The 9882-nt window shown below is 34.6% G+C and overlaps 1 protein-coding gene across 1 annotated transcript in view; it reads left to right on the plus strand.

Moving 5' to 3' along the window:
* Nucleotides 1-9882, plus strand: part of LOC107660904 (protein diaphanous homolog 1-like) — a gene marked incomplete at its 5' end in the record, with an annotated part of 104365 nt that overhangs the window by 82059 nt on the left and 12424 nt on the right. The window contains 8 exons of the mRNA XM_016450342.1: nucleotides 2967-3065; nucleotides 3175-3269; nucleotides 3863-3964; nucleotides 6193-6432; nucleotides 6719-6848; nucleotides 7461-7585; nucleotides 7943-8107; nucleotides 9090-9231. Of these exons, the coding sequence (XP_016305828.1) occupies nucleotides 2967-3065; nucleotides 3175-3269; nucleotides 3863-3964; nucleotides 6193-6432; nucleotides 6719-6848; nucleotides 7461-7585; nucleotides 7943-8107; nucleotides 9090-9231 (1098 nt within the window). The remainder of the gene's footprint in view (nucleotides 1-2966; nucleotides 3066-3174; nucleotides 3270-3862; nucleotides 3965-6192; nucleotides 6433-6718; nucleotides 6849-7460; nucleotides 7586-7942; nucleotides 8108-9089; nucleotides 9232-9882) is intronic.

Consider the following 9882-nt stretch of genomic DNA (forward strand, 5'->3'; position numbering starts at 1 on the left):
TTTTGTGTTTGTGTGTGTGTGTGTGTGTGTGTGTGTGTGTGTGTGTGTTCTCTGGCTGAGCGCAGAATCAATCACACACTGACTCACTGACTGAGATTTCAGGCCATAATGTGCCATAGATAAGCAAAACTATCTCTCTATCTAGTATTCACTTTCTTTTTTATTTTTCCTCAAAAGAGGTTTATAATTTAAGTTTCTTTCTTTTAGTAAGAATCATGCATAGTAAGGAAAGGCACATTTATTTATATACAGAAACACATTTCATATACAATAATTCAAAGTGCTTTACATAAATGGGATTGCTAATAAAGTATTCAAAATGCATAAAATCTGAAAATAACAATTGAGTTTTTTAAAGAAGTATTATGAATCGATTTAAAATGTATTAAAAATGATGAAATGGATATTTCCTTTTTTGATGTTGTCAAGTCTGTTTTCTTTGTAATTCTGAATTATGAACTCATTTTTACAACTATAAATTACAGTACAAATAATGTGTTTATGACCTTTTAAAGGTAACATCATTTATTTTTTTCAATTCACTTTATTCTAACAAAATAGAATAAAGAGAAAAAAAACTGGAATAAAATAAATAAATAAATAAATATTAAAGGAAACATTTTAAATTAGAAATGTTGTCTTAGCAAATAATTTAAATTAGTTTGCTGAAGTACTAAATAATAAAATAATTTAAACTAAAACTGAAATAATTTATTAAAGCTTAATGAAACAACCTAATAAAAATGTTAAAAAAAAAAGTATTTAAAATGTTAAAAACCAAGTAAGAAGCAAAGAGAAAAATAAGAAATAATATAAGAATATCAGGACTATTAATAAGAGGCCATTGCATTACCATTGTACACATAGTTTCTGCAAAAATGCATAGTTATTATTGTGCAATTATAGATTCATATGAAACTGTAAGAAGCTTAAGGATCTTTAAGGATCTAAAGTCACATTGTACTTTAAGTGTCAGGGCTTTGCTATGCTGTCAGAGGAGATAAAAATCTGTGTTTGGTTGATTGAGATGTTGTCGTGTTTTTCTGTGGTCAACAAAAACACTACATTTAGCTTTACTTTTTGGATTCATTAATTGTTTTAGGATTTATTTAGCTATACTTTTTGATGATTCATAAATCAGGTACATAATATTTCATTTTAGGTTTTTGGCTTGGATCATGTAATTTTTAGATTAATATCTAAACATGTTTATATACATCCTCATTTAGAGTTCAATGCATGTACACATGTGTCTTACATAAGTGAACACGAGCAGCCATTCTTTAAGACCTGATGTGTAAAATTGAGAGTGAAAGTGTGTGCGTGCGTGTGTGTGTGTGTATATAATGTAATCCAAAGCTACTCACTCTCTTGAGCGGCTCCATATGCTGCTGTAACTCAACACACACACACACACAGATACTAGACACAAATGTACTGCTCGGAAATGAGGCACAGAGAGAAAAAAATCAGTTTGAAAGGAGCCTGAAAATGGAGGAGAGAAACTATTCAAAGAGACAGAAGAGAAAGAATAAAAGACAGACATGGACATGAGCGTGAGAGGATGTAAGAGAATTACAGGCCAGACTGCAGATAGAGATGAGGATGTTTATCTGATCTTGATTGTGTGTTTCAGTGATTATTACACACACACGAGCTGATGGTCATCTGATGCTGTGTGTGTCCATGGGGTTTCTCTGGAGACTTGTCAGTAGTGTGAACCTCAGTCTTCGTGTTTCATTAAAACTGTTGGGCGTTTGACTCTCGACCCTGAGTCCTGACCCCTGACCTCTGACCTCCTCCTACTCCTCACAGTCTGTCTTTAGAACAGAAATGCCAGCACACTCATGTTTATGTGTGTTTGTGTGCGTACAGAGATCCTTTTCGTTTCTATATTAGATACTTCCTGTGCTGTTTGAAGTTGCCAAGTCTCTTTTATTTGTTATAATAATTCTAATTATTTTGAGCCATAAATTATTTTTTGTACAGCTATCATGTCCAGTACAAATAACTTGTGCATGACCTTTTTTTAAATTAATCAAATTGTAGGTTTTTTTTTTGTATTTCACTTAAATAGTACTTTGATGTAGTGTTGATATTGTAACTATTAAAAATAGTTTTCTGTCATAGAAATAGAACTGCAATGAAATTTGATTAATAAAGTATAATTATTAAATTAAAAATAAAGAAAATAAGAAATAAAAAAGTAAAAATAGAAAAATATATAAAAAATAGAAATAGAAAATATAAATATATTTTATTATTATCTAACTATTAAAAATCATATTCTGTAATTAAAATAATGCTAGAATAAAATTAAATATGAATGAGTAAAAAATCTAAAATTAGAAATGTCACCCTAGCAACTAACTCAAATAAGTTTACTTTTAGTACTAAAACTCAAGCTAAATAGAAATATTAAAAAGCTAAAACTTAAAAAAAAGTGCTAAATTACTAAAACTATATAAATATATAAAATTAAAGCTAAGTAGAAATATTAAAAACTAATAAAATTGGCAAAAGCAGATAAAATTGTTAAAACTAAAATTAAAATAAACTTAAATGAAATGTGATCAAATATATTAAATGTCATCATAATAGGATATAAATAATTCTAAAATAACACCACTATGGTGTGACACATGAATTTTTAAAAGTACAAATCAATCTAATCTCTAAAATAACACATTCAATGAACTGAATGTATGACAATTATGAAACCATTTGAAACTGATGTTTAAAGTACTTCTAGATCAAGTATAGCAAATCAAACCACTGGACACCGATGTCACTATACTTGATGTGTCATAGCAACTCATGTGTCAATACTGTGTGTGGGTGTATATGGGAGAGAGATGTGTCCAGCCTTCAAGAAACATCATTTTCAGGTCATTTTTGAACCCAAGGCTGATATCTCAAACACTCAAGGGTATTTACCATCTCTCTTTCTTTCTGTCTTTTTCTAGGTAAGAAGGATCAAGAGGCATCTGAGGATAAGAAAAACGCTCAGAAGAAGAAGGTGAAGGAACTGAAGGTGCTCGACTCCAAAACATCCCAGAATCTCTGTGAGTAACAGCTGAGCATGAATCCTCATTCAGATGTGAAATATCTCACTAGTTTAACACCGTAATTTATAGTGTTGTTTACTCAGAACTCTGTGTGTGTGTGTTGCAGCTATATTCTTGGGTTCAAACAGGATGCCTTATGAAGAGATGAAGAATGTCATCCTGGAGGTCAACGAGAAAGTTCTCACTGAAAACATGGTGCAGGTAGGAAAGTGGATTTTTTTAGTGGAAAGCAATCCGGCCTAACTTGTTATAATGCATGTTTCATTTTGCATGCAAGAAAACAACAAATGTTGAAATCAAAAGAAAATTCATCTAATTACCTTTTATAAAAGTTTGTTGTTTTGATATTATTTAAGACTATATCTGTATCTATATCTAGATTACTGTGCTGAGATCCTTAATCTTAAAATTAAGGACATTTCTCTTCAAGTTCAATTTACTTTTGTTTTTTGGTCTTATTGTGAATGAATCTTTAGTGTGTTATTCCAAAACTAAAAATGTTTCATTCGTAATATTTTATCAAAACATAACTTTAATTTTTCAACCAGCTTCATATAGAGCCATTTTTCATCATCCAATCAATTCCCCATTATATAAATCAAGCCCCACCCTAAAATACCATTGAATACTGTGTTTTGCCTCAGAAATGCAAATGTCTCTTATGCAATTGCCAAACTGTATTCATAAAGTCTTGGTGGGCAAACCAAAACGTTTGGTGGACAAAAACAGTGAAACTGGCATCATCTTTTCTTGAGTAATTACCTTGTGCTAAACAGCTGCTGTGTGTTTTTCAGAGTTTGCTGAAGCTGCTGCCGGAGCAGGAACAACTGAACACATTATTAGAGATGAAAGACGAGTATGAGAAGCTGGCTGAATCTGAACAGTTTGGAGTTGTGGTGAGAGAAACACACTTATAAGCACTCCTGTAAAAATGTATAGTGTATACATATATAGTTCATTAATGCATTAGTACTCCAATGACTTCTCACAAACATTCACTCAGATACAGGGGTGTAGCGTCTGGGTATGCAGGGTATGCAGGTGCATATGGGCCCGGGCAGATTGGGGGCCCGCCGAGCCGAGGGGTAACTTTTAAATGAAACGAGGGAATGAATAGAGCCCTGCACGGGCCCCACCCAGCCCTTGTCCGACAGCTTATCAGAATTACCGGCCCGAGTCTGACCCAAGCCTGTGTCTTTTTTCTCTCTCTCTCTCTCTTTCCCATTTATAGCTGCCTGTTACAGCCATTAAAATAGTTCAGTTTCGATTTTTAATGGCAAAGTGGTTATATTTCTTTTCGTTTCTTGAAGTTAATTTAGAAATATGTTTGGAACATTTTATGTTTGCTAGATTCAAGTTTTTGTTTTTTAAAGTAAAGACCAAGCGGCCAGCGGCAGACAGTAAGTTGAGCAAATGTTTGAAAACTAAATAAAAAGCTAAAAAAGTTTGAAAAAATAAAAGCTATATAAAACACTTCATGCATTTCACAATATTCATTTAAAAATTTAACCTGGATAAATGTGCGCTATTAGGTGCATATCCAGTCATTTGTGCGGAGCGTGGAAGCTGAAGCGCGCTTTGCAGGACATGGAGGTGCCGGCGCATTTATTTTTTTATTTTTTTAATAACAGTGGAAACTTAAAATACGCCGTCATTTTTGCTCATAACGGTAAGGGTAATACAGGTGCATCTCAATAAATTAGAATGTCATGGAAAAGTTCATTTATTTCAGTAATTCAACTCAAATTGAACTGCAAATGGTCTACTTTTATTTGTGTGCACTCACAATATCAACAAAACGTTGTTGGTTTTTAAAATAAAGAAAACATACAGGATGTGCTTTCAGCCATCTCGAGCGCTTCACAAAAATGAACCAAAACTCAGGGAATATTTGCCTCACAGACATGATAAATAAATCTATAGAATGCTTTAAATTACTACTTTAAAACAAAATCATGCAAATTGAGAACAAAACAAACTCTTTCATTATGTAATCCGTAAAGATGCATTTCTCTATAAAGGCGTCCAATGAAGAGATGGTCAGGATCTCAACTTCTTCTAACGATCTCAAAGTTCATAAAAAATAATTCAAATATGTCCTTACTGTTTTTTACTATTTATTTATTTGTACATTTTATTTTTTATTTTTTTCGTTGTTTTTTTACGGGCGGGGGGCAGCTGTGCCAAGATTGTGTTTGCATGCAGTACAAATAGCCTACGGTGGCATTTTAGTGCCACATTGAAAAAAAAATGTTTAAAAAAGATTAACGTCATAATGTTTTAAGAATAAAGTCAAAAGTACGATGATAAACTCAGGTTATACATATTGCATAAAGTTAATGTGAAAATTCCATCTATACTCCACCAAAAAAAAGCCTGTGGCATCCAACCTGTCATTCTTCACATTTAACACGAAAAACAGCAATAAAACATAGGCTTATTGACGTTTTTTTAAACTCTTGACTGATCGATTTCATGAGACATTCGTTTGTATTAAAGGGGTCATATGATGTTGCTAAAAAGAACATTATTTTGTGTATTTGGTGTAATGAAATGTGTTTATGTGGTTTAAGGTTAAAAAAACACATTATTTTCCACATACTGTACATTATTGTTTCTCCTCTATGCCCCGCCCTTCTGAAACGCATCGATTTTTACAAAGCTCATCGGTCTGAAAAGCGAGGTGTGCTCTGATTGGCCAGCTATCCAGTGCGTTGTGATTGGCCGAATACCTCAAGCATGTGACGGAAATGTTATGCTCCTTACCATACTGTGATGCCCTGTCCGGCCGGAGCGACGATTCAAAAACATGAAAACCCATTACAAACGAGGCATTTGTTGCATCCAGTGGGGACGTAATTACGGATTATAATGACTTATACTGTCTTTTTATGCGTTGCGTTGCATCGCGCCGCGTAAACATAAAACCATGTCTGCATTTGTGATCGGAGAAATGACAAACAAGCGCTACTCTACACTGCTCAAAACTCACGTTTGAATCGTCAGTGGCAAATCCTTAAAATGAAAACGTACAAATTTAAACACAAAAAAAAAAAATTTGCATGTGGGCCCTGGGCTGACTTGCTACGCCACTGCTCAGATACATGTGTTTATCTCTCTGTAGGTCAGTTCAGTGAAGCGTCTGAAGCCCCGTCTGACCTCCATCCTCTTCAGACTTCAGTTTGAGGAGCAGGTGAATAACGTCAAGCCGGACGTGGTGGCGGTGACGGCCGCCTGCGAGGAGCTTCGGAAGAGCGAGAGCTTCGCCAAAGTGCTGGAGATGACGCTGCTGCTGGGAAACTTCATGAATGCAGGATCACGCAACGCCAAAGCTTTCGGCTTCAGCATCAGTTACCTGTGCAAGGTGATTTCCAACATCTGCATTAATGAGTTTGACGAATGCTGTCCACTCTACATTTTGTGTGCATCTGATGTCTTTCTAAAGAGTAACTTTTTTCTACTTCATTTTCTGTGAGTTAATAGCTTATCTAACATATCTAATAGTTCTCTTTCTAAAGAACATGTGATTTGTGCCTCTTAAAGCTTTTGAAATGTAACGGTTTGTACCCTGTTTGTGGAAAGTGCCTGATGTGTTGGTCACCACAAAGTTGGCAGTAAACAAATGTGTGTGTGTGTGTGTGTGTGTTTAGTTGAGAGACACTAAATCAGCCGATCAGAAACAGACTCTACTGCACTTCCTGGCGGAAATATGTCAGGAGCAGTATCCTGAGGTCATGACCTTCTCAGAGGAGCTCATCCACGTGGAGAAAGCCAGCAGAGGTCTGTCTCAATCTCATCGATGGTTCTTTTATTATTTTATATAAACTAGTTAGTTTTTCAGTGAGAATCAGTGAGATTTTTTTTTATTCAACAAAGATGCATTACGTTGATCAAAAGTGACATTCATGATGTTACAAAAGATTTCTATTTCAAATAAATGCTGTTCTTTTAAACTGTCTATTCTAAAGAATCCTGAAAAATAAAATATATGACAGTTTCCCCAAAAATATGAAGCAACGCAGTTGTTTTTAAAATTGATAATAATCAGAAATGTTTCTTGAGCAGCAAATCAGCATATTAGATTGATTTCTGAAGGATCATGTGACTCTAAAGACTGGTGTAATGATGCTGAAAATTCAGTTTTGATCACAGGAATAAATTACATTTTAAAATATATTACAATAGAAAACACGTATTTTCAAGTGTAATAATATTTCACTATATTACTATTTTTTTTACTGTGTTTGATCGAATAAATGCACCCTTGCTAAGCAGAAGAAACTTCTTTCAGAATCAATAAAAATTGTTTGAACGGTAGTGTGCTACTAATCTCATTTCAGAATGGTTATGTATTTATATTCATCATTTTTTCTCTCTCTCTTTGTCTCTCAGTGTCAGCAGAGACGCTTCAGAAGAATCTAGATCAGATGGGAAAGCAGATTAAAAACCTGGAGAAAGACATCGAGACGTTCCCTCCTCCGCAGAGCGACAGAGACAAATTCGTAGAGAAAATGACCATATCCTTTACTTCCTCCCGGGCCTGTTGCATGACAGGAAGTGTCACTTTGGTTTCCCCAGTCATTTCCTCAAGCAATAATGCCATAAAAATACAGTGTTGATTATCCATTGTGACATCACTTCCTGTTTGGGTTCCAGAACAAACATGAGCTTATGAATTCATGAATGATAATCCATTCAGGAAGTTCGTGAGGATGTTTGTTCTAGTACTTGCTCTCTGATGAGGGAAAAAACAACTCATTTAATGTATGTAGTAATTTTTTACAGTATAAATATAAATGTTGAGTCCTACACGAGTTACATGAGTTACAGTGAATCATAATAGCGTGTGATTTTTCCTTGACAAAGTTGTGTACAGTTTTGTAGCGACGGCTGGTGAGCAATTTGAGAAGCTCAAGCTGATGCATGAGAACATGGAGAAGCAGTATGAGGATTTGGGCAAGTACTTTGTCTTCGACCCCAAGAAAATGAGTCCAGAAGAGTTCTTCGGTGACCTCAACAACTTCAGGAACATGTTCCAGGTCAGTACACCTTAATAAATAAGCTTTCTATTGATGTATGGTTTGTTAGGATAGGACAGTATTTGGCCAAGATACAACTATTTGAATATCTGGAATCTGAGGGTGCAAAAATATCAAAATATTGAGAAAATCACCTTTAAAGTTGTCCAAATGAAGTTCTTAGCAATGCATAATACTAATCATAAATTAAGTTTTGATATATTTATGGTATGAAATTTACAAACGATCTTCATGGAACATGATCTTTACTTAATGTCCTAATGATTTTTGGCATAAAAGAAAAATCGATAATTTTGTCCTATACAATGTATTGTTGGCTATTGCTACAAATATACCCGTGCTACTTATGACTATATGTGACCCTGAAGCACAAAACCAGTCTTAATAATTTTTCATCAAAATGTAATAACTTTGCTTCTTTTGTGCATGGCATCAGCAGTCTCCCTTATTTTTTTTAAACCCTCATTTAGTCACTTTTCATCATCCAATCAATTCTTCATAATATATTATAAATCAAGTCCTACCATAGTTTTTTTCTTTTCTTTTAATATTCTAGTTCAGCTTAGAAATGCAACATACTGTAGTACAGAATTAAAATGGGCTTCAAATAACTCTATAAGTGGAAGAGTAATAAAGATAAAATATTATAGACCGTAAACTTTTGAACAGTAGTACATTTGGATTTCTGTGTAGAGACCGTATTTATGCACACACACCTGTGCTGTGTGTGTGTGTGTGTGTGTGTGTGTGTGGGGCAGATGGTTCGGTCATCAGTCTGTTTAGTATATTAAAACAGACTTTTGTCTAGACATATTCTCTGTCATAAAGGGACCAGAAACTCCATGTCAAAACACACACACTTATCTTATCCGTTCATCATAACACTTTATAAACTTTATTCTCCTTCAGCTGAACAAACACAAGAAGATGTGAATCAGAAATCTTGAGGTCACAACTTAACTTGTGTGTGTTTGTTTTACAGCAAGCAGTGAAAGAGAACCAGAAACGGAAAGAAGCAGAGGAGAAGATTCGTCGAGCCAAACTGGCGCGAGAGAAAGCGGAAAAAGAGAAAGAGGAGAAACAGAAGAGAATGAACGCTGGACAGATTCCCAACATCAATGATGGTAAAGATTCACATTGTGTGTGTGTGTGTGTATGTGTGTGTGTGTGTGTGTGTGTGTGTGAGACACATCCAGACATTTTTCCTCAAAACAATAAGAAAACATAATTTTCAAATATAATTTCTTTTTTTTCTCTCCTTTGGTTTTGGGGTGAAATGTGACCTGGACATGTTCTTGTGAGATTCAGACCATTTTGGAGAAAAAAATAACATATCCAGGTCACATTTCTCCTCCAAACAACAAGACAACTTCATTTTCAAATATAATTTTGTTTCTTCTTTTCTCCTTTCTTTTCTTGGTTTTGGGGTGAAATTTGACCTGGACATGCTCTTGTGAGATTTAGACCATTTTGAAAAAATCTCTCTAGCTCTCCTCTTTCCTGAGACGTACTCTTCATGAACACAGTTTTCTCCTTTTTTCCCGTCACTCACTGATTCACACTCAACATTTAATGTGGATCATGTGAAATCATTTGGCCACAGTAGTACATCTAATAAATAAGCTGTCTCTCTCTTGCACTCTCTTTTTGTATATGTGTGTGTGTGTGTGTCTCTTTCTCTCTATCTATCTCACACTCTCTTTTTGTATGCATGTCTGTCTGTGTGTGTGTGTGTGTGTGTGTGTGTGTGTGTGTGTGTGTGTGTGTGTGTGTGT

The sequence above is a fragment of the Sinocyclocheilus anshuiensis genome, unplaced genomic scaffold (genome assembly GCF_001515605.1).
Source record: "Sinocyclocheilus anshuiensis isolate Anshui unplaced genomic scaffold, SAMN03320099.WGS_v1.1 scaffold1647, whole genome shotgun sequence".
In the NCBI taxonomy this organism is placed as follows: domain Eukaryota; kingdom Metazoa; phylum Chordata; class Actinopteri; order Cypriniformes; family Cyprinidae; genus Sinocyclocheilus; species Sinocyclocheilus anshuiensis.